This window comes from Lates calcarifer, linkage group LG21, assembly GCF_001640805.2.
Source record: "Lates calcarifer isolate ASB-BC8 linkage group LG21, TLL_Latcal_v3, whole genome shotgun sequence".
Taxonomy (NCBI): domain Eukaryota; kingdom Metazoa; phylum Chordata; class Actinopteri; family Centropomidae; genus Lates; species Lates calcarifer.
In genome coordinates this window covers 8197249-8222409 of record NC_066853.1, presented here as the reverse complement: position 1 = coordinate 8222409, position 25161 = coordinate 8197249, and the positions used below count along the sequence as shown (strand labels likewise).

Below are 25161 nucleotides of genomic sequence, written 5' to 3'. Positions count from 1 at the left end.
TGTGTGTGTGTGTGTGTGTGTGTGTGTGTGTGTGTGTGTGTGTGTAAGAGTGTGTGTGTGTGTGTGTGTGTGTGTGTGTGTGTGTAAGAGTGTGTGAGTGAGTCATTCACTGTGTTTGGGATGTGCAGCAGAGATAAAGGAAGTTCTCCTTACCACACACATATGTACACATGCACAACGATCATTACTTGTTTTGGTTAAAAGGTTTTAGTTCAGTCCTCCTCCATGATAGCTATCTCTTTTTCCTGTTACTGTTTTCTCTTCATATTGCTCCTTCAGATATCTCTGGGGAATGCCATTTCGTGGACTTTTTCAAAGTTTCCTTGTCTTTGTGAATGCAGGATATTCCCTCCTTTAAGACAGATAATTACTCAGATAGCTGCTCTACCTGTTTTTCTCTTTTCCTGGTTAAAATACTTGAACTTCCTCAACTCTGCGTTGCTACTATTTCCACTTGGGTGTGTCCTAAGAAGACTGTGCAGTTTGTCTATTATGCAGTTACAGTATGTGAAAGGTACTGATAGGGTAGTGTGAATTTGAATGGGATAGAAAAACAGTAGTGTGTGTGCCATATGAGCATCTTTGGGCCACATCCAGGTTTGTTGATCTAGCCCTGGCTTTTTAGCCCCAGTTCTCTGTTTCCTTTCTTCTTTGTTTTTCCCTTTTTTCCCTAAATGTGACATCATTACTCACTGCTATAGCTGGAATGTGCTGTAACTCCGCCTCTCTCCCTCCTCCTCATCCCCCTGCCCTCCTCATTGTTTGTCTGGGACTGCTGAAGAAAGTTGATCTCTTCACTCCCGGCTCTTTCTCTTATTAGTAAGGGGCTAGTATTCCCCTAACTTTCTGTCAGGCTAAACCATCACAAACTAGGACTTTTCTTTACATTTGCAACTTTTGTATCCGTGTCTGTGTCAACTGACATTCAAACAGAGTGATTGAAAGGAACTGAAAACTACCAGGTAAGGTTGTGAGTGAGCTGAGCTATCGGACAGGGTAGTGAAAGTATGTTGTATGTCTGAGCGTGAATGTGTGTTTTAATGGGGGGAAGGTTAGTACAAGTACAAGAATATGTGTCAATGGACTTTGGATCTCTGACAGTATGTGATCTCAGTGTAGCTGACCAAACCCATATTTAAATGTGTTTGTGGGGCATAGTTTTGTCTTGAGACTAAGTACTGTAGCTCTATGTTAGTGAGTGCACATTAGGGTTATTGTGTGTCTGAATGTTCTTCCCCAGAGTGGGCTGAGATACATTAACATGCATATCAATGTGTGAGTAGGCATTCTGTGCCTTTTTTGCATTTCTGGTTTGTGTAGCTCTCTCTGTCTGCACTAGTGTGTTTAAGTGTGTGTCCATCCATGTGTAGTCTGTGAACTCAGTAGACGAAGTAGATGATGGGCTCACCTCTGTCAATGGACATCATTGTCTCTCTCTCCCTCTCACTCTTTCCTCCTGCTGTTGTTTCCCCCCTTCTCTTTGCCTTTTGCTGTCTTACTTTCCTCTTGTGCAACTATTGATGCTTCCTAAGTCTTTCATTTATTAATTGGTTTTATATTCTCTTGCAAGAACACAGTGTACATATTTTTTAGTAAGAATAATTACAAAATGTGTAAAATTAGCAAACTCTGTTGTTTGGAGGTTTCCTGTATGAGAAAAGAGCACTGGGTGGAGCATCAAACATGTCTGACAGAGAAATGTGCAGAATGACATTTGAGTTATTTAACACACAGGGAAGTGGTGACAGTTATGTGACCGAGTATGTGTGCATATATGTGCACATCCCAAGTGTGAGTTAGATACTGAGCTATCTGTTTCTTAAACCCCAGTCACTGTTATGATCCCACAATAGCTTAAATATCCCATTGTTGTTATGAACACAAAAAATTTGCAACAGATAAGTTAATATGTTCCCACTTGGACAACAAGTCTTCTTGAGCTTGTGTTTGCTTTTTCTATGTAGACTGCATGCTGGTGACAATCAGCATGTTATTGGTGCTTATTATAGCAAACTGACAGTAGTAAAACTCTTTATGGGTTTGTTTTTATGCTTTCTGGAATTTGCAAAAAGACTTTGTGTCTTTTTGTCCATTCCTTGCTGCTGTTCATTTTTTTGTCTCAACTTTCTTTTTCATTCTTTTCATTGTTTTCCATTTCTGTTTTTCCTCCATGTCACATTCATTTTCCCCTCTTCCCCTGCCTAGATTTTCACCTCCACCTTCCCTTCCATCTCCCTCTCTCTGTAAACTGTCCCTGGTGAGGTAATGATGGAACATATGTGGATAACTGCTCTCACCCATCTGGATTTAATATATGAGCGTATGTACACATATAAATGTGGGTGTAGTTCTGGCTGAATGTTTAATATATGCTGAAATTGACAAAGCAGAATCAGCTGCATGTGTTCATGTCTATACATAGGAGGTCTGAGTGTATCATGTTGAGTTTGTAGCCAAGTACAATCAATCTCTGATTAATGTGCTTCACTGAATTGCTTTCATCTTCCTGTGACAATATTTTCCTTTCTCCTTTTTCTCTCATCTCTCTCTTTTCCTCCAATTCTATCCTATATAACTGCTGAGGCCAGATGGAGCCCTGTGATTTTAGACACACCCAGATACAATCTCTCTCTGTCTCTTTCCCTCTGTCTCTCTTTCTCTCTCTCTGGGGAAATTGGGTAAGATTCTTGAATTCCCTTCTCTTCTGTCTCTCTTTCTCTCTCTCACTGTCTGTGTTATTACATTACTCCCCGTTTCATAGGCAGCAGATGTTGGAGGGCGTGAGGTCTTCTACCACTCATTTCCTCATTGTACTTTGTTCTGATTGGTTCACTTCTCTTGGCCAGATACATTACAGTACATTGACCTACATACAACATAGCTTTCACATGTATGTCCACATGGAGCAGAGCAGTGGTATTGTTCTGTTTTACTGGAACATATTGGTTTTGGGAAAGTGTCATGACAGTATGTCTCTCTGCACCAATCCATACTTGGTGGCAGCTAGATATCTGCACTACATTACACTTCCAATTACAGTGTATTAGGCTATGGCTTAGCATGTAGCATGGTGGCTAATGTAGACCCAAAGACACTGACTGATCTGAAGAACCAACACCTCTGGCATTTCTTGAATTTAAGGCCATATTGAACCTTTATGACTTGATGTGGGCTTGGCCCAGCTGGGAAACACTTTGTCTTTAATTTACTCCTTAGAAACAAACAGAAGCAAGGCGGCAGTTTAAAAATGTATGCAACATATAGTACATTGTTTCCCACACAACAGAAAAGTACAGTGCCAAATTGTAGCAGAAAAAATGTAAGATGAAAGTGTCAGTCAAACCCACTCCAGGGATTACCTCTCTGTCTAGCACATGGTTTCTCCTGGATCCAGTTTTCCAAGTTTGTGCTGCACGCATGCTAGCACTCATGTACTTTTCCTGCTGTTTTTTCAGGTTGTAAGTATTAATACTCAGAGTTTAATCTTTTGAACTCTCTTCACCTCTGTGTTTCTACTGTTCCCTTTTACTCTGGTTGGACCTGTTTCCCCTTCTAAACCCTGATCACAGGTTTCTATCTTTTACTGTATCTACCAACCCTACAAGGTTTTAAAAGGGAAGACCACCCCCTGCAAACCACCTCCACCACCTTCCTATTTTTCTGCTGCTTTCTGTTAATTATGATCAGCTGTATTGAAACTCGTAATGAACATTGAGAGTCACTCAAAGGAAAAAAGAAAGATGGCCACTTAAGATAAGACAGGTTTTTTTAAAGCTGTTTGAAAATACTGTGCAATATCTAATCTATATCAGTCTTGTTTGTGTAATTTATTTTATGATTTAGAGGTTTTAGAGAGAAAGAGAGAAGACAAAAAGGCTCTGGTTAAGTCTTTTTGATGACATCTTAACTCTCAACATCACAGCTATAGTAAACAGAAAAATATACTTTTTTGTCATTCAAATCTCTCATTCTTAACTGTTAGTTTCTCTGAATTTGGCATTAGACGTATAACATCTATCTTAAAATCTTTACATCCTTTTTTCTGTTTGTTTCCTCTTTTAATTGTTCACAGGCAGTTTTAACCAGAGACTCTGTAAATATCTACCTGGAAATGGCGTCTGTATCATTTGCACCAAATATAAACAAAATGAAGCTGCCATCAACTGTAGCAGGACAAGTAATACCCAGAATGCAGCTTGAAATAAGATTGATTACCAAGTCCTATATACCAGCCCTGTTGTGGTCCATATGATGAGACTACTGAAGTATGTGCATGTGGATCATATGTTCCACTCTGGACTACAGCTTTTCGTTCATATGTCCTCTATGGTGTGTGAGACAGAAATTTATTTGTGCAAGTATGAGGGGATGTCTTATGCAATTTTAATCTTTGTTAATTGGTTTGTTTGTTGTATGTATGTGTATAGAGGCTCAGTAGTGCTTAAATATAGGAGGGGCTCTGTCTGTATATGTGACAGAGTACTGTGGAATTTCTCTATCAGATCCAAAAGAGCTTATTGGTTTTAACAGAAGACAGACGTGTGTGTGTGTGTGTGTGTGTGTGTGTGAGAGTGACTGTGTGATTGTGCGGTTATGTGCATGTGTTTGTGAGTATGCATGAGTCTGGGTTGAGTTCCTCAGCTGTAAAAACACTGCATCCTCCTTTTTTCAGATGCAACATCTTTCCTGTTAAGCCTCCCCCTCCTTCCTCTTTCTTTAAATTCAGGTTTACTGTACATAGACAAAAAAATCCAAGTGTGGGAAAATTGTCTTCTTTTGATGTTGTGACACAAGCATCTGTTTGTTTTCAACTTTCAACAAATGACTGTTTGCTTCTGTGTTTTTCTTCTTATGTAAGATGACTTAATTCCATCTTAATTTTTGTTTCTGCTCACATGGCTTTGTGTCGCACACTCAGAGATACTAATTATTCCACTGGGATGACATAAAAATGTTTAAAATGCTGCAAGAGTTCCCTTAGTGAAAAAAAAAAAACAATACATTTGACACTTCAGTGCCACTGAATTGCATGACAATTAATCAAACTTAAAATCAGTCCACAAGTCATTTTGCAACTCTAAACAGAACAGTGTGTGGACTGATAATTTAGTCACACTGTTACTGTCAGATCAGTATTTCTTTTAAAAGTAATCCACTAAAATAGAGCAAAAGGTTCATAAGGACTTACAGACTTCAACTGTAAAATGCAGCAACAATTGGCACAAGGCTATTCACTAGAGGACACTATGCTGGTAGTTTTACTATGATATTTTTTATCAATTAATGGAGAAGACACTGCACTGGTTTCTACACTGGCCCAAGGGAAGCAATCGCAAAGTTCATTATACTGTTAGTGGTTCTGGATCAGGAAGGGGCTGTCTGCAAGTCTTAAGCCTGCCCACACAGACACACATACACATATCACCATGTCTGTTTTGGGAGTTTGATTTTAGTTTTACCTCAGCTGTTTCCTTCCAAAAAAGGCTGATGGAGAATCACATGTCATGATTAAAGCTTGGTCTGCAGCTGCAGGACCATGGTGCAGAAGTCATCAGTTTATTATCAGAAGTGCACCATTTTTTTTAATCTGTCTCTTTCTGTGTCACTGTAACCGGATTCCTGCCTTGCAAGCTTTGTCTCGTCCTCTCTCCAGTGTCCTTTTGATTCATTCTACCTTTCTTTCTTCCTTCTGTTCTCTTTCAGTGTCCTGATTCCTTTTTCTTCCTGGCTTTAATTGTATTGCAGCAGTTTTACAAATGACATGAAAATAGTTTGGATCCATTTTATTTTACCAGTTTAGTAGAGTTTATTGTGTTCAGTTCAGTTCATGTTGTTAGAGTGTTGTATGTATTGTAATTATCCATTTCTCATCTTAGTTTGCTACTGTATCTGAAACACAGTTATATGTATATTTCTACAACACACAAATGTTATGTTTAAACAGTATCTGATTTCAGTGCAGCGGAGTACAGGCTGAAGGCCACTGTTCATTATGCCAACAACCAACACATCCTTGGACATTTACTCATGTTTCTTTATGTTTTGATTATCTCTTCCTCTCCCCTTCTCCCCAGGCTCTGTGTATAAATGTGCAGTGCAGTGATGTGCTAGAGACATTGAGCCTGATCTTCTGCGGTGCAGATGTAAATTGTTCAACTGGTATGCCAAACTGGCCTTCCCCTCTCTCCCTGGCCACTGCACACTCACAACCCTTACAGGCTGAGCTAATTAGCCACAATCTCAACACAGGTACAGTATTGTTCATTATCTGGCACATAAAAACACCCTTGTTTTAATTTTTAATTAAATTGTTAATCAGTGATGTGTGACAGAGTATTTTCATTGTTATCTGGGTTGTGCCCATGTTCACTGTGCGCTGTGTTTAAAAAATGCTAACTGGGGATTATATGGTATTATATGGTAAGTCAAACTGAAAATGGAAATTGCTTAGCCCTAATATACACATTAAATAATAGTTTGCAGGTGATCGTTGTTTTCTAATTGAAGGCACATTCCTTGAATTTTCTTCAATGCGTCACTATTGCATGTGATTGCATTTGCTTTTCAGTAATGTTGACATTTCTAAATGTTACATAACCAAACACACATTCCTGTCATACCCAGGAGTGTTTTGGATGTTATCCATCTAACTTTACCAGATGCACCTCTCCTATTTCAGATGTTATTGTAGGATTTCCAAAAGAAGATGTTTAACTTTTTTGTTTGTTTTCCTGCAGAGCTGCCACGATCAGTGGTGGACATGGCCATGGACACTGTACCATATGCACCACCACCTTGTGTGTCTTACAATGGGTTCCTGTTCAAAACTGCATCCATGGCTCGGGCTATCACAGAGCGCAAGACCAGAGAGGGTATGAATGCATGATGTGCAACACTATTACTTTTAGATGTACTAAACCCTGTGTGTTCATACATCTGTTTTCTAAACATGTAGTAGTACTTTAAAAGAGTCAGACTGTAAAAGCTCATTAGCTTTAAGTAAGAGGAATTTGCTCACTTCCTGCATTATAAATACAATAAAGTAAACACACAAAAATGTCTATAGATGCAATTTCTATTATTATGATTCTTAATACGATACAATTTTTATTTGTTCCTCCATGTAGAGTTCAGTCGTCGCTGGTGCACGCTAAATGATGGCACCTTCAGCTACTATGAGAGTGACAAGAACTCAAACCCCAACGGAGCTCTGAAGGCTTCAGAGATAGTCTGCTTGGCTGTTGACACACCTGAAAGACACGGGTACACATACACACACTCATACGCTGATAGTCCCCCTGTCACCCACTACCTGTCTGAAATACAAGATCTGTTAAGTATATAAATATCCATGTTATTGCTCAGATGAAGCTGTCCCAGTAAAATATACAGATATTATATATATAAAGTGCATATGTAGGTGTGTGAGCACAGATTTTTGGACACAAAGTAGCTTTTTTCTCTTCCTTTCCCTCCCGTTTTTAGTACTGCTGTCCTCCTCCTAACCTCTTTTTCTATAGGTATGAGAACACCTTTGAACTCTATTCTGAGTCAGAGCGTCTCTATCTGTTTGGCACTGATGATGGGGACAGCCACAAAGAATGGGTCAAGTCTCTTGCCAAGGTAAGTACCAAATACACACTGAGGTCTAGAACCACAAGTGCAAATTTTCCTTCTCTCTCCTCAGGTGCACCTTCGAGGTGTTGATGCAGTTTAATTTTTTGTCTTGAAATTGGGGAGCTCTGTTAAGTGGAAGGTTTGCAGTTCTAGCTATGCTAAGCTGTGAAAAGCTGTCTAGTGGTCAGAACTGAGATAGCTACTGCTGACTTGTGTCCTGTGTCTCCCTATTTTCTTACAGAACAGCACTCTTTACAGCTAAGATAATTGTATGTGGTGTGATGGTGTGAAATGAAGCAGTTATTTTGACCCTCTGCTTCAAATTGCAGTATCATTTCATACTCAAATAGATGCAGCAAAGTGTGTGTACTCAAAATTCTGTTATTATTGAAAAAAAAAAACACTAGATGTGTCATAGTTTCTCACAAGGTCATGCAGCGATGGATTGCCTCTGTCCAGGACTGGCTGGATAAAGTCAAATTACAGTTATTGGCTGTTTCTGTTTAATTTAGCATCACAAGAAATATGAACACCAAGATGTTCAGGGCATCCATGGCTCCTGCATGTCTGGCCACAAAGACACTGTGACCTGACTCAGAGATGAATTTGTTGGAGTTACTGACCACACCACTCACTCCACGTTTCTAGCAGTCCGCCTGCCAAAGAAGGATTGAGCAGAACCTTTCTTCTAAGAATTAAATTAGCATTGGTTTTTGAGGAGGATTTCAGTGATACAGTGGTAAAATCATCATCAAAAGAGAAGGGAAATAATTAATAATGTGCCACAATGTTTGCCTTTTATATGTAGAGCTTTATCCCAGCCTCTGCTGAACCTTTGCTGAGGTTGGGTTTTGAGCGGATTGGGCGGCTGAAGTGTAAAGACGGCTTGAACCTGCAAACATCCAAGGTTGGTTGGTTTGCGCTGGTGGGCTCCACACTCCATGCCTACCTGAATGACAGCAAGGGGGAGGAGATCCATCTCCGCAAACTGAATGAACTCTGTGAGTGAAAACATGTAAACACAAATACATGGATACACACACAAACAGCACTTTTACTGCATGCATACGTAATGTAATCTGTACACACTCTATATATGAAATACAGTAATTTGAACCACCATGCAATGTATTTGTCTTTTACAGCCATCCAACAAGACAATGAAGTGCTGGTTCTGGTGGAGAAAGGCAGGTAAGAGGAAAGAATAATTTCAGATCCTGTTTATTTTTTACATAACATTTAAATGTAAAACATCTAGAATAGAATAGATAATTTTCTTCTCACATATTCCTCTGCTCCTCCTCTGTCTCTTCTCCACTTGTTGATTGTCATTGTTGACTCTTTAACTATCTCTGTCTCTGTGTTCCCAGAACTCTGTACATAGAGGGAGAGAGGAAGTTGGATTTTGCTGGCTGGTGTGCGGCCATCCAGACGGCAGCAGGGAGTGGAGGAGACACGCTGAGCCAGCAGCAGCTCACAGAGACAGACATACCTGTCATCGTTCACAGCTGCATCGGCTACATCACTCAGTGTGGTGAGAGCCACGCAGAGATGTACACAGACAGTGAAACAAACGCATTTAAAGAGTCACAGCATTTGCCCCATCTCACACTGTGTTAACATACACAGGCACACATGCATTTATATATTCATGAGGTCGTGCTCCTTATCTCTGCCTCACATATATACCTGCATTCACATCACAGGAGCAGCTTTATACTCTCTACATTGCTGTACACAGTTGTGACCTTTTTAGCCTTTGCTGTGTGTGCACACTTGGCACGCAGTGTTTGTGTGTCCTCATGTGACTATAATAGCAGGAGTTCTGGCTCTGAGTAAGACCAACGCACCGCAAGTCAACAAAACAACTCTGTTCCACCTCCATTTCTCCCCTCGCTCCCCCTTGATGCTTTTCTTTCCCTGTCTTTTGTATTCTCTTCTTCATCCCTGACTCCTCATTCTTTGTCTTCCACCCACCCTCCACCAGCTGACCTGCCGATTTTCACTCTGACTAGTTTTCTTTTTTCTTTCTGTCAACCCCTGTCCTCTCCCTTTGATCTTTTCCTCTCTTTTCCTTCTCTCACTCCCTCATTTCCCCCCATTTACTGTATGCACTTGTCATGTATGTGCTAGGGTGTATAGGGCTGTGTGTGTGTGTGTGTGTGTGTGTGTGTGTGTGTGTGTGTGTGTGTGTGTGTGTGTGTGTGTCTATGTGTCTATGTGTCTATGTGTGTGGGAGTCTTCATTATGGTGATATCCTCAACTTTGCTGCTGGGAATGTTAATCTCTTTGGACAGTTTTCTGGGAAACCAGGGCAGAACTGTCCTTGTTCTCGCCTCCATGTACTGGTAGTGGTCATTTACCATGACACAGCGTCTGATGTAATCATCCTTTATATAGCGACCAAGAGCAGGGTTTTTCAAACCTTGGACAAATTACACACTTGATGCATATGAAGCACTGTAAACCCATGATCTGGGATTTATGGCCCTGATAAATGGTCAAAGTCTGTCATAATGAAACTACATTGTAATCAGGTCTGACTTGAGAAATTTAACTTCTGGTTGAAACAGGCTTTTAATCATGACACACTGCCACCGAAAGCAGCTAGCAGAAGAACAAGAGAAAAGAAAACAAGCAAGAATGTTTTTTTAGTGACCAGAAGCCCTCTAGTGGACATAACGTTCACAGAGTCATTTAAGCAGTGATTCACACCCAGGCCACTTGGAATATATAGATGGTAATTTAACAATAAATTACAATAAATACCAACACTGCTCTCTGTTTGGTTAAATCTTTCATGCATGTTGTTGCCCTTCTCTTGCCACCGATTGATAATGTCACAGCAGATGTTTTGCTGTTTGCCCATATTTTGCTTCTAGCAGTTGGCTGCTGATGAATAACAGTCTCTAATTTGGTATTAATATGGATTATTGATCCAGAATCATATGGTATTACAGTATGTCTTTTGTAAGAGTCATAGAAATTACTGTATTTTGCCTGTGTTTGTAACATTACATTGTGTATTCTTGTTAATGTGTTTGTCTAGGCTTAACATCTGAGGGAATTTACCGTAAGAGCGGTGTGAATTCGCGTGTGGCAGCACTGTGCGAGAGATTTCGGCAGGATGCCCGCAGTGTTCGTCTGAGGGAAGGAGAGCACCAGGTGGACGACGTCTCCAACACTCTCAAGCGATTCTTCAGGGAGTTAGAAGAAGGACTGTTCACGTCAGAGGATGCCAGGACCTGGCTCAGCACAGCTGGTAACATGCACATGCAAGATTGTAATAATTTTTTCCACTTACACCTAGTGGTATATAGCTATTTATTTTATGAGGTTTGGACTTACTGTGTTTGTTGCTAAGATGTCTGCTGCCACCTGAATACAACAGAATGGTTTTAACAGTTTAGGAACTTTTTTCTACTCAGTAGTCCCAACAGACTAATGGTGTATTGGTGTGACATAAAGGGGGGAATAACTGTGGAAAGGGTCTTTTCTCCTCAAAAAATTCCATCAAACTGGGGTTTTACTACTGAAAATACACTGAAAATATAATTTGAATGATTTCATTTGCCAGCTTGGCATGCTGCAGCTGTGTGTCAGGTGTCATGTTGTTGCTGTTCAGCTCACATGCAAATATGGCCTTTATGTCAGAGCACTACAGGAAATGTTTATCAGGAGTTTGTCACTTTTAGCTTTGAATCTCACTCTCTGTCTCTTTTTTCCTTCTATCTCCCTCACTGTTTTTGTCTATATTTGTATATCTCCATCACCCTTTTCACTGATCATTTCTCCTCCATCACTTTCTCTCTCTTCTACTCTCATCCTGTGCTTTCCCTCTTTCCCTTTCTATACTTCCTGACACTCTCTCTGATCTAGCTTCTTTTTATATTTGCTGTGTATTCAAAGGAAATCTTTTCCTTCCTCTCTTTTCCAGCCATTCAGGATGAAAGTAAGAAAATCTCCCAGTACCAGATGCTGTTGAACAGACTGCCTCGTGTCAACAAGGCTACACTACAAGCCCTTATCAACCACCTCTATTGGTGAGGAGTGCACACAAACATTAAAATCCAATTGTATCTCTGTTTATGCCTCTGTGCACATTCCCATGTGTGTGTTTTCTCCACGTGTCTCAGCGTGCAGCGTTTTTCTGAGCTGAACCAGATGAACCTCCATAACTTGGCCATAGTGTTCGGTCCTACACTGTTCCAGACAGATGGGAAGGACTACACTGCTGGCCGAGCCATAGAGGACCTCATACAGCACTACACGCTCATCTTTGAGGTCAGACTCACTGTTCACTATAAACAGTCAAGTGAAGTCAAGTCAAGTCAATGTCAAGTCATATTTTTGTTCTCTAAATTGAGTCATTTATTTGAAGCTGTGAGATCAGGAAATGGCAAACACAACACAGACTGCACACCTCTAAAAGGTTGAGAAGTCAGAGAACCTGGCATCTTGTATTGGCTCCAAAAATGCAACTTTCAGGAACAGATTTCAGTCACTCCTATTTTATTTCCTATTTTATATGTTATCTAGTGTCATTTTTTTAAATCGTGTAGTAATAAGATTATGTTCTCACAGCACTTTTTGTTTGTTTCCTGACAATCAGTCATCAGAAAGGGAGATGGGAAAATAAGACGAACATTAGGGAGGGAGGAAGGAAAATGCATGATGATGGTATTTCCTCTGATGAGCTTAGAATGAAATCCCAGCAGTCATTGTCAAAATTTACTTCTCCTGAAAGACAATCTCCAACTGTGCTTTGTTTTGAGGAGATTAAAATACAGCCTCGTGTTAGTGGCATTACCTTAACATGAAGCTCTGATTTCCTGCTGGTTTAGTAGCAACAAGGAGATCTGAAGTGCCTGTGGAGATTTCAGATTGAGATCTAAAGACTGGCATGATGCTATAATTAAAGTGTTATGTCAGCTGTTGACTGACTCATTGTTTGTGTGTGTATGGATGAATGGCTGCATACTTTGTTTACAGGTGGATGAGCAGCAGCTAAAGAAGCAGCTAGAAGAGATCACTGTTATCATCCAAGTCCGAGAGAAACTCAACACAAAGTTTCCTGTGAGTCATACACACGCACACACGCACACAAATGTATTACTCTAGTGATCTTACCAATTTTTTGACCTAATCTGCCCCTCTGTAGGTATTTTGAATAACTGTGTGGCTCATGTTATTCATACCTCACATGATTTGTTTCATTGTTGTTCACTGTGCTAATTTATGTCAATGTATGACATCAGTAAGTTCACCATTTGAAATCATAATGCATTAAGTTAAATTTACATATAAAGCTGTGTTTGCAATTAGCTTCTCATTAGCTGTATGTCGGTGTTGTGTGCATGCTTAGGTTTATGCACGTGTATGCTGTAGTTGTTTATCTATGCATGCTGTTATTTGTTATCCTGATGCTGGTGCAGTCTGACTTTTTCTGTGTGTGTGTTTATGTGTCCTGGTCACTTCAGAGTACTGAACCTGGAGGGCATTTCATCTGCACAGTGTACCTGGAGGAAAAGAAGGAAACAGCAGAGCAACATGTTAAGGTGACCTGGTGACAGACAGTATTATTTTCCAGTTTGTCTCTTGTGTGGTATACAATACATGCCACAAAGAAAGTGGCTGCATACTAATGTAGCCACTTTCTTTGTCACACTGGTCACACTTTGACCTTCTGCTGAGGAAGGAAAAACTCTGGGGCAACTGTGTTACTTCTCTCCTCAGATCCCAGGTTCTATGACAGCAGCAGAGCTGACATGTGAGGTTCTTGACCGGCGTAACATTGCAGTTAAAGATAGAGAGTACTGGAGCTGCTGGGAAGTCAGCGACAAGGAGGAAATGGGTAAGACAGAAGGAGAAGTACTTGATAATTCCTGGGTTTTTGTGTTTTGTTTTGATGCAGATTATGAATATTACCTACTTACATAATATTAGTACCATTTTATTCTTTTTAGTCTGTATTTATAGCTCCTTTGGTTTGGAAAGCAACATGGGTTCATGTGACCAAATACAGTACAAGCTGTGTCAAATTAACATGAAAGATGAAAAGGCCCATAGCAAAACAAAAACAATGACACAAAGCCTGTGAAGTGCTCTCCATTCAACCTGCAGCCTGAACCAATGTGACACACAAACTCCAGAGGCAAAAAGATCATTCTCAGCGTTGTAACTGTGGGCCACGGTTTGTTTTGAGCCTGTATGTGGGCCATCTGGTTCCCCACTGGGAGGCCGGTATGTGGCTTATCAAATGCCAGTAACACTCAACTGAATTGGCAGATTTCCCATCACTGGTCAGAAAACCAGCCAACAGGAAGAGATGGAGGAATGATACTGTGAAAAGGAAGTGAAATTAGAAAGACAAGCGTGATGGGAAGAGCTGGAGGGAATTCTGTCTCTTCAAGGATGTAAAGAGACATTATTGTAAACCAAATCTTCTTCCTATTCTTTCTTAAAGTATAAAAACAAAAATATTTTTGTGTTTACCAAAAATATTGCACCTTGTCAATCATGCTGTCAGGAGCTCATCTTCTTCTAGATCATGTGAGGAAATGTTTTGAGGTTACTTCAGATTCTGTTACATCACCCTGTGCTCACCGTGCTTCCCACAGAACGTCCACTGCACTATCAGGAGCGAGTCTTACCCATCCTTCACTCCTTTGGCACTGACTCCCACCTGCTCATTAAGAAACACCTCGCTATGGAGGCGATGATCGTCTACCTGAGTAAAGACACACACACACATTTGCCAAAAAAGTTTTTTCTGTCTTGGTGTTCATCTTCCACATAACTTCATTTTTTATTAATCTCTTATTCGTTCTCATTCTCCAGCCAGTAAAGTGGACGTATCCAAACATGGGATGATGAAATTCAGAGAAGAGCGAAGCATCCTGGGACTTGGACTGACCTCTGGAAGTTTCCATGACCGATATTTCATCCTCAATTCCAGCTCGCTCAGAATGTACAAGGAAGTCAGAGTAAGATTTGACCGACAGGCAAACTTTTTCACTTTCTCTGTTTTTGGTTTTGTAGTCTGTCACAGACTTTTTCACTCTGTTCCTTCTCCCTCTGACTGTCAGAGTAACCGTCCAGAACGTGATTGGCCAGTGAAGAATCTAAGGGTTTACCTAGGTATCAAGAAAAAGCTCCGTCCTCCCACATGGTGAGTATTGTACATCAAGTGTACGCACAGTTATGTCAGGTACATGGATCTTCCAGCAACAGGTAGATGACCTGCTCTGACAGGTTAGAGCTTGGCACTGTACCAAGACTCTGTAAAGTATTCTCATCCTTGTGTCTGTGAATACTGAGGATATACACTTTTACATTTAAATTTATATTTAAAAAAATCTCAATGTCTCTTAAGCTTTTAGCAGTGTGACCAGCTTTGTCTGTGAATGTATAAAGCCACTGGTAATGGTGGCAAGCCATATATATATATATATGTAGGAGCAAATATACTTTAATCAGTGGGTTGAATAATGTAAATGAGTGCCAGAAAAAGTCAAAAGCACTTTTATCAAGAGAATAAATTTACAAACTTCATGAAAGTTCATGTATTTTTAATGGGCTTCAACATTTTCATACAGCTGTCTTTTTTTCACTTTAAAACAGATTGAGAGCCAATTCTATACACCACTTGATCTTCAATAATTTAAAGGAATAATTAATGGCTACCTTTGGATAATTTATTTTCTAATTTTAGATACATTTAAATATTTGCCTTATCTGAAATGGCTCAATAAGGCTTGTAAAGAGAGTGACCACTAGGGGGAAGACTGAGCCCAAGAATCACAACCACTGGGACATTGAACTAATTTAATCTTTCTGTCTCTGTCTGTTTCTAGCTGGGGACTGACAGTGGTGTATGAGAGTAAGAAACAAGAGAGACCAGAGAAACAGCAGTGGTGAGTAGCTGCTCAGTGGTGTATGTACAGAATGTACATCTTTTATATAGGGTACATGGCTGTCAGCCCAGAGCACTCACAGCTCAGGCCGGTCCTGCTCATATTGTCAGTTCCTACAAGCTCTGCACTTCAGTTACCTGCTTAACCAATATGGTGAATAGAACTGAAGAATATGTAATTAAAGCATCGTACTATACTACAACACCACTGTAAATTTATATCTCTCTGCAGCAGAATGCAGCCCTCAGTGCAAACTTATTCAGCTATTCTGGCGTTTGCTGTCCATATATTGCGCAGGGACTGGCATTTTTCCCTAAGTGGCAATGTAATCATGTTTGTGATGTGCAGGTAAACATGACCAATGTCAGAGAAAACTGGCAGTTTCTCTGTAGGCAGAAAAAACAGGTCAGATCCCTGCGTGAGAGTTCGGAGGTGGAGGCATATGAAAGGTCGACTCCACCCAGGAGGGAAACACACACAAGTACCCCTGTAACCATGCTTCTATTCTATTCTGGGTCTGTTCACATATACATCCCTAGACTGTGGATGTGCGTAAATCCATGTGCATGCTCTGTGTGTGACCGTGTGCTCATGTTACAGTGGACTCTAACACTGTCAACAGCAGTACACATCAGCACAGTTATAATGGGAGTGCTGTTCTCGTCACGCTGTAGGCAGTATCATGTCTTGGTTATGCTCCATTGTCACGTCCCTCACAGCAAAAAACACACCTGAGAAGAGGAAGCAAAGAAAGTGGGGAGGGAGTGTGGAAGAAAGATAAAGAAAAAAGGGTGAGAAAGTGGGAGGAAGAGGGGCAAACTGTCATGCTGAAGGGGAGAGCTTGTATACTAAGTCAGGAATTTTGCATTTACTGCAAGTAAAAGAAAACTTAATGAGAGGAAGAGTGGTTAGAGATGAGAAAGAAAGTGAAAATATGGAAAAAATTAAATGATGAGATCCCGTGTGGCAGATGCTGTGCTGAACTTCTCCCTCCCAATCTTGCTTACCCACCTGCCCTTGATACTTTTATCCTGTTATTACTTCTGTTCCATCAAAACTCTTAATGCTTATTAATTTTCACTTTTTGTTGCACTGTTTTATCAGCACCCTCTTGCAGTCACTGTTCTTTAGCTTACGGGAATACTGATAAATTTTCAGAACATTATGTAAATTTTAATTCTGTGACTTCATGGAAATCCATGATGATAAATTAGTAGCTTTTATTCTTCTGCAGTTGATGATGGTCTATATTAGAGGTCCAGTTAATGGCGTAGAAAGTAAATGTATTGTAGGAGATTAATATGTACTATACTCTAGGTATGCATGCTAGAATAAAGTGACTGTTCTCGTTTGAATCCCAACAAGAACTAATGAGCTCTGTTCACCCTAATGATGCAAACTAGGGAGAGGGAGGAGCTCTGTGTGTGTGTGCGTGAGGTGTGTTAGCATGTGTGCCAACTCTCCTGACTGTAGCTAAATTTATTGTACATTGGATATTGTATACTGTTTTGTTCTAAAGTCTGTATCAGTGTTTTGTTGTGTCTCGGTGGAGAGCTCTTGCATAATTTTCGTAGTCTAAATCTGTGCTCACAATGATTATAAATAAAGCTTATTTATTCAGCACCATAGCGTGGCTGATGACTCAGGGGGCTGTGTAACGGCAACCTGAGTGGCATGAAATATGCACACACACGCACAGACATTACAGAGATTAAACAAAACACACTTTTTGTGGACAGGGACACAAGTTGAACACCAAAGGTCCTAATCAGTGTTTTCTCTTTGTTGGAATCACACTCAGTGTTTACGCTTGTGGCGCTACCACCGGGCGCCATAGGAGAGAGTATGTCAATTTCAGTTAATCTCTTTGACTACCTCTCTCTCCTTCTTCTGGGTCTTTTTTCTAAATTTCCCTTTGTCTCCAAATGCTTCTGTGCCTCTTTGCCTTCTTCTGTCCCAAGACCACAAACACACACACACACACACACACACACACCACATCCTGATTTTTATCACGCTGTCTCCTTCATTTTATCATCCTCTATTAATTTGCAGGTATCTCTGCTGTGACACCCAGTCAGAAATGAGGGAGTGGTACGCTACTTTTCTCAGTATCCAGGTGCGATCTCTCTCTCTCTCTCTCACATACACACATAATAACAATGAATTGATCTTTAATATACATAATTTATGGGCATGCTGTAACTCTGCTACTGAATGATAATTCAAAATTGTCATTCCACTGGTTAATAATCTTTAAAAAACCAGACAATGATCCAGTAGTTCTAGTAGTGGTCTTTAGCATTATTAGTAACACAGCACCATTTGATGTGGTATACCTCAACCAGATGAGTTAAATTCTATTGTGTAATTTGTCACCAGGGGAAAGAACAGTAAAATCTTTGCCTAAATCTGCTGATACTTACTATAAAGTCTCATCTGGCTCCCTCTCTCCATCTTTTCCTCTGTCCATATCCACTCCTCATTAAAGTACGACGGCAACGTGTGGCCTCAGGATGGACTCCAGCAGACACGAGTGAGCCGCGTGTTGCCAGATACACGTCACGGTAACGTGTCACTGATACCGCTTCGTGGCAGTGAGAATGAGATGCGGAACAGCGTAGCAGCTTTCAGCCAAGACCCGCTTGCTGTGAGTCAATTTACCAATCACTGGGACTAATCTAGGACAAGCCAGGCAGCTCAGTCTAAAGCTGTGGGCTAATCAGAGACATTCATGCTGAGCAGGTGGTCCAGACCCTCAACCGTGATCCTCATGGAAGAGCAGAATAAACTTGCACCCATCTTATGCAGGTTGTGTAACATGTATTTACATGTGGTTTCCATTCAGAGTATCTCAGACATAAGATGGTGCATGAGAAGTTCTGCGTCAGTCCTCTGAAATATTTTCTTTTTATTGTTCATTTCCTGCCAAAAAGAGGACATAAGTTGGGGGTTGCACCTGTGCAGGATCAATAATCTCTGCTCTATGATTCATCCATGATTTAATCATCATGACAGGATCTGGGTTCTTAAACTGTGGGTTTTGACCAAAAATAGAATACGGGTCTCCTCCTTGTGAAACACGTGTGTGTTGTCAGGGGCCTGGATCCCAGGACAAGAGAATAAATTACTTTTTGTTTTGGGGTCTAAAAATGTTTAAGAATCCAGACGATGTGAAGAGGAGTAGACAACAGCATCTTCATATTGCATTTTTGGACTGAGAACTAACAAAACAGAATTACAACAAGAGTTATTCTGGTGATGCTCTGCCAAAGCTGGCTTCAAACGCCAAGGAAACAACAGAAACAAAAAATAACATATCTGAGGTGAGCTCATGCCTGCAGGCAAACTATGGTTAACACTGTGTTTCGCAGCACTGCTGCCACATCAGCTCTCAGAGTTGTTTCCTTGGCACGAATTTCACAAACATCATCACTGTTGGTTTGTTGGACCATATTTGAAACACACTAACTCTAAACCAGACCTGTTCAACAACATCAATATCACCCTCTCCATATGTTCTCTTATTTTCATAGAAAAATTGAGTGCAGCCATCCAAAATAATTCACTCTGCACTCAGTCTCAGTGCTGTGGGACCAAATGTCCACAATCTGATGATGCAGTTGTCTCCTCCTGCTGTTTGTTGCCATCACATACCTCTCATTAGTCTGCCACAGACTGCAGCAGCACATAAGAATTCAACTCAGTCTGCTGTCACTTCCACTGGCAATAGCACGATTCCAGGGTTTCTGTGTTGTTGCCTTCCAGATATTTTCTATTGATTCTCTCCCGTTCAGTGCATTGACTTGATAAAAAATTTTGTTGGGAGTGTGAGAGGAGGTGTGATTGCTTTGGTGATGGGACAGCAGCAGAAGCTTGATTTATGCAGGATGTTTGCAGGGGTGTGTGGGTGGAGGAGAGAGATTCACTCCATATTGATATGTCCAATTCTCAACGTGAAGTGAAAGAGCAAATACGGTAAATATGGTACACTGACCATGTGTGTCAGAGTGTGTGTGTGTGTGTCTGTGTCTGCTTTACGCTCACTGACAGCTCACGAAAGACCTGCTCTTGAGTGTGTGTATGTGTGTATCTGCACGAGATGGTTGACTGGTCCTGTTTATAAACTCTCAAGGTGAATCCAATGATGTTTGCTACGACTTTTGAATGTTAATACCACTGAATCTACAGTACAGTACATGTTCTCTCTCTTTCTCTCTTGTTCTCTCTGTTTCCTTTTTTTCTCTCACACTCAAACACACTTCTTCTTCTTCACACTTAACTCTTCTTCTCTATTTCCCTTCTGTCTTCAGTCCATCCCTGTCTTCACCTCCCTGTGTTTCTCAGTGTCTACACCTCCCAGTCTCTCCATCTGTCCATCTCCTTCTCTGTCATAAACTCTCTATTATTTATCTTTCAGCTCTTTAGAGATGTTCGATAATGGTCGCTGCAAGAAAGGTAAGACAGTGTCACACTCAGATTAATTTCACAGATTATGGACTATTTTCAGATTACACAATTCATATGTCAGCCATAGTCTGTGAGATAAAACAAGTACTTGTGAATGTGAGTGCATTACAGTGGATCAGAATTTACTCCGTCGCAGTTATTTTCTCTTTATGACAACATTTTTCACGTCACTATAATATCTACAGCTGTTAAAAGATGGTGAACTTTTGTAATACGAATCCAGTAATGACATGATTAAGTAACATTTTTTTCTCATGAAGCCAGAGTTTTCATGCTGACAGGCATTTAAATCTTACTGTGGCTCTGACTGTAGCTAATGACTCTGCAGATATTATAGTGTTGAAACGATTAGTCAATTAGTGGTTTAACAGAAAATAATTTTTGATAATTTGTTTAAGTTATTTATCAAGCAAGAATTCCAAATTAATTCTGTCTCCAGCCTCTCAAACATGAGGATGTGCTGCTTGGGGTTTTGTATTGTTGGTCTGAGAAAGTAAGCAATTTAAAGATGTTTCCTTTGACCCAGGGGAATTTTTAGGTAATAAAAACAATCAGTAGATGCAGCCCTAATAGTGAATAAGATGTTTATATAATACAAGGTTTCACTAAGAGTCACATACGATGAGCTGATCTGTTGTTTGTCAGACTGTGTATATGCCATTTATCTGCTCTCTTGACCGCTGCTTATTGAGTCCACATCATGACAGCAGCCTCATATCTGGTTGCCATGGCGGCGAAGACATTTGTAGTCTGGATGATAAATTTTAAGCCTGATCTCCCAGGGGTCTTTGAGAATGCTACAAAACTGATTTTAGGGTGAAAAAGATAAAAAGCTGCATGTTTGTTTCACTAAGTAGTTTCAGTCTGCTGTAATAGATTACAACACAGAAAAATATTTATGAAAAGAGAGTTGACAACATTGATTTGAATGACCATCTGTCTGGATGTTTGTTCTTTGAAGGGCGGACTGTTGGCCTCAGCAGATGATCTCTGAACATCCCAATTGCACCATCAGTCTGTGGCTCTGCAGACCAGAGTGATGGACACTCATACTGTATCTGGATTATGGCCTAACACTGTCAAATACAAACTGGACCAAAAACTATACAGACACCAGGATCACATGTAAAATATAACCTACACTGGTTTCCCTGCAGAAGAATCTTACCTGACTCTGGGAGCTGGGAGCTGTGGCATTAAAATGAAAGATGGACTACAATCACCCGTGATCCCAAATCACTTGCTACTCAATGTGGAGCAATATACCCAATGTTGCACCGTTTCTTTTGGTCAGTGGCATGTGGCTCAATCACTGCATTGTATTATGGGACAGAGGCATGAAAGACATGCTGAGCAAAAACCTTAGTCAGGTTATTCTCTTTTTTTTATAGAAAGCAGATGTTTATTGACGTGCAGTTGTAGCTGAATCAGACTTCTAATGTGTGTTTATAGCTCTCTTTCTTTTCTATTGCTCAATGAATTGTTGGGATAATCCTGCAATTCAACACAGAATAATTGCTATTATAAGCAAAGCTGGTGTCATAGGAGACTGAGACCTGATTTTTGATTGGTCTCACTGGAATTTGTTCCATAGGGACCAAGACTGGGACTGAAAGTAAGCTGAGAAATGACAGTTGACAGATCAATGTCTGTTACACCACAGGACATTTGCCAGCATTGTGCAAAGCCTCTGTCAGAGTCGCATGTGCTTGTGTCAAGTTGTCTGTATATGTGCAGCAGTGTGCATACACTATGAGTGAATATACAGTATGTGTGTTTGTGAAACAGGTTTTGTATCAAATTGTGTCTTTTGGGAAGTGAAGGACGAGAGAGGAGAGATGTGCTGGAGAAAAAAACAAACATTACTTTTTCTTAAGATTAAAAGAAGAAAGTCACAGACAAGGGCAAAAATAGTTGGAATTTGAGATAAAATAAGAGAAGTACTTGATTTATTATTGTCCCTTATTCTGTTTTCAAATAAACTCGGTGCACCTTATGTAGGTCACATTTCAAACCATGTTTACTCATTCAAAGTGATATTTTTGCCCTGGCCTGATCGGTAGTTTTGTCTGTCCCAGTGCTCTCTCTTGTGTCCTCACACAGTCCTCAGCACTGCCTCCTCTGTGTAGGTCCTTCTCTAAAACACTGCTAAGAGGCTGTGTACAGCACACGGGCAGTTCTGTTGTTAACCAGCAGTATTTATCAAGATTAAGATCATTAATTACCCATATTGGAATAGACAGAACTTTTATAAATGGCATAGAATCTTTGCAACAGTGTACTTTCATAGTTTGTTCATCTACATCTTAAAATAGGACACAGAGGTTCCACTAAAAAGGCTGTGAGTACAAAAAAACAAACAAAAGTGCATAATCATTATTCTGTGAGTCTTTGTACTTTGGTTTGAACTTGTATATATATTTTGTCTAAAGGATTAACCTCTCAACAATTTCCTTACAGTTGAACATCAACCATCCCTCACTACTTTGTAGTGTTGTTGCCACCTGTAGGTTTTCCTTGTTGTAAAGATATTTTATTTATTTGGACAGCAGAGAACGCTGGATGCGGCACTGTAGAACCTGTTACTGGTGAGGCACCATGATGTTCAGCTAAATGTTAGTTTAAACACCTTTAAACACAGTACCTGTGAAAATATATATACAGTACTGTGTGTGTGTGTGTGTGTGTGTGTGTGTGTGTGTGTGTGTGTGTGTGTGTGTGTGTGTGTGTGTGTGTGTAAGAGAGTGTGTGTATGTGTTGTTTGGTGCCTCAGCAGGAATCAACAGTGCCTATAGAGAGTATCAACCCGCCATGTACCTCTTTGTGTTTTATTGTTTTATAACATTGATGTGCTATAAGGAGTCTTTTGTGACATCATCAAAAGAAATGAAAGCAGATATCTACAAATTGATCAAAATCAGACACCATACTTAAACATGATAATTGTTTGTGTTAGTTTTCACCCCCTTTCAAGTCAATAAGCTCTCAGGTTGCATGGATACTGTGAGTGAGCAGCTTTTAATGTCCTGTCACAAGATCCTGATTGTAAGATCTGTCTGATCTGCCGCGTTAGTTTGACCTTCAGGAGCCTTTCAGGGCCGGGTGCAGAGAAACATCCACATAACATGACACTGACACCACCAGGTCTCACTTTGGGGATGGTGATGTGCGGCCTGTGTGGTTTATGACTATTATAACTTTTAGTATAATTGGCAAAAAGCTCAACTTCCCATCTTATTCCACTCTGTTTTTTTGGACACCCACTTGCCTTCTGGCAAAAGTTGTGAGTCGTGAACAACCCTAAAGTGAAGCAGTTGTTGTGTGCACCTTGTCTCCCATCATGCAGTACCTGTAGGCCTCCTCTACAACTGTTGTCAGTTGTTCTAAGCAAATTAACACCTGCTGTGGCATTTTCTCTCCTTTGTTTTATGATGGGATGGATATTACAGCACCTGTAAGGGTAATTTAGTTCTTTTTATGCGTCTCTCTCCTGAATGGTACTTTTCAGCTGACTCACTGTTTTGTTTTTATGGGAAGTTAAGTTTAGTTTGTAGAGATCTTTTTAACTTGATCAAACTAAAAACATCCTCAGTACGTCACAGCTGTTTCAGTGTTTTAAAACAGTAAAGTATGAATGTCCAACAGAAGGTGTTGAATACTTTATATATGCAGTGTATATTCTTTCTCTCTGTTTCTCTTTTCTTATTCTGTCACTGCATTTTACTGATTTTTGCATCTCTGAAACTCTAATAAACACAGTCTGCTAGTTGTGTCTATGTGTGTTTGTTGTGTCTTTCACTCTCAGAAAATGTGTTTTTCCAAAATGTTGATGCCCTCCAGCTCTGCCTTGCCCTCATGGTAATCCACTTGTTTTTCTTCGGTGCTTTTATGAAATGAATGCACAAACACACACATACACACACACACAGTCAAACTCTAATCTGCCCCACAGGGTAAGTGTGACAAGCCAAGCTGGACTATAAACACGTACACAACACATTTACACATGTACGTATACTGTAAATGCAAATGCATAGGGACAGAAACTTTTGCAAGGCCTGCGGGTTTCATGACAATGTTATGGTACACTACAGCTATAAAATGGAGGCCCATAGATGTGCTTCAAGGAAAAATGTCAAGAGCGTGTATGTGTGTGGGTGGGGTACAGTGATCATAGGGAGAGCCCTGAGGAGGTTTCCTCTGTGTGTCTGTGTGTGTGAGTCACGGTGGTCCACCAGCTCTGGGTTCGTTCTTCTAAGCAGAGCTGACACATCAGGGTCACTCTGTACCTCGAGACGCACACCGGAGAGGCCTGCGAGGGACTCGATACACAGGAGACCTTCACTATACTGTTCACACACACACACAGGAGACCCACCGGGAAGGAACACACACAGGAGGATGCTTAAATATACGCGCACACACGCGAAAATGGCCTTTACTATATAGGTCAAAGCAGCAGTTGCGTAAAAAGCAGAGGGATGGAGACGGATGAATGCGGTTCAGAGAAGGGCCAAGAATGGAGGACGGAGATAAAGTCAAAACTGAGGAAATGGGCTTCAGGGGCGGACCTACAGGGTGACTGGGCGTGCCAACTGCCAGGACCTGCCAGCCCACCTGCCAGCTCCCAAAACATGAAATGCTAATTTTCACTGAGCACAGTGTGCCACAAGTCCTGAAAATAGACAAACAATAGGAGAGGACCAACAGCAGCCACCAGCCTCCCACAGAAATCTGGACATCCACCTGTGTGAGCCAGTTTTCCTCATTTCCACTCAGAGCACACAGCAACAAGAACAGCGTGAGTGACTGACACTTAAATTGGCTTTCGCTGCATGCTGCACTGCATCAGAAGGCATAGAAGCTTCTTTAATGTGAAGTTCAGCCTTAACCAAGTTGGTGATGGGGAGCCTGGGAGCACTCAAGGATGAACTGATTAGTTTGGTGGTCAAAGGTCAAAGGTCAAGGTCATTGTGACCACACAAAACACATTAATAAATCATATGCTAATTATGACAAAACTTCACACAAATTACATGTCTAACAGGATAAAATAACAACATTGTGACATTTTATGCTCAAAAGGTCAAAGGTCAACTTCACCTGTCGCATCATTCTGTTTCTGGATGTTATTTAATGCCATAACTCAGGGACAGAG

At 40.6% G+C, this 25161-nt stretch overlaps 1 protein-coding gene across 4 annotated transcripts in view; it reads left to right on the top strand.

Annotated features, from left to right (window-relative positions):
- The window catches only part of LOC108886603 (arf-GAP with Rho-GAP domain, ANK repeat and PH domain-containing protein 1), a 48956-nt gene extending 25177 nt beyond the window's left edge, over positions 1–23779 (top strand). For 3 of the 4 annotated variants that reach the window (XM_018681562.2, XM_018681561.2, XM_018681565.2), the window contains 21 exons: positions 6075–6249; positions 6738–6872; positions 7128–7263; positions 7521–7623; positions 8426–8618; positions 8763–8808; positions 8988–9151; positions 10667–10879; positions 11555–11660; positions 11754–11901; positions 12610–12693; positions 13098–13175; positions 13354–13471; positions 14238–14351; positions 14458–14603; positions 14706–14788; positions 15474–15533; positions 17589–17652; positions 18025–18183; positions 19954–19991; positions 20965–23779. In XM_018681562.2, the coding sequence (XP_018537078.1) occupies positions 6075–6249; positions 6738–6872; positions 7128–7263; positions 7521–7623; positions 8426–8618; positions 8763–8808; positions 8988–9151; positions 10667–10879; positions 11555–11660; positions 11754–11901; positions 12610–12693; positions 13098–13175; positions 13354–13471; positions 14238–14351; positions 14458–14603; positions 14706–14788; positions 15474–15533; positions 17589–17652; positions 18025–18183; positions 19954–19974 (2346 nt within the window). In that variant the 3' untranslated portion in view covers positions 19975–19991; positions 20965–23779. The remainder of the gene's footprint in view (positions 1–6074; positions 6250–6737; positions 6873–7127; positions 7264–7520; positions 7624–8425; positions 8619–8762; positions 8809–8987; positions 9152–10666; positions 10880–11554; positions 11661–11753; positions 11902–12609; positions 12694–13097; positions 13176–13353; positions 13472–14237; positions 14352–14457; positions 14604–14705; positions 14789–15473; positions 15534–17588; positions 17653–18024; positions 18184–19953; positions 19992–20964) is intronic. The other variant, XM_051065428.1, reaches the window with a different exon arrangement.
- The last annotated feature ends 1382 nt before the right edge of the window (positions 23780–25161 follow it).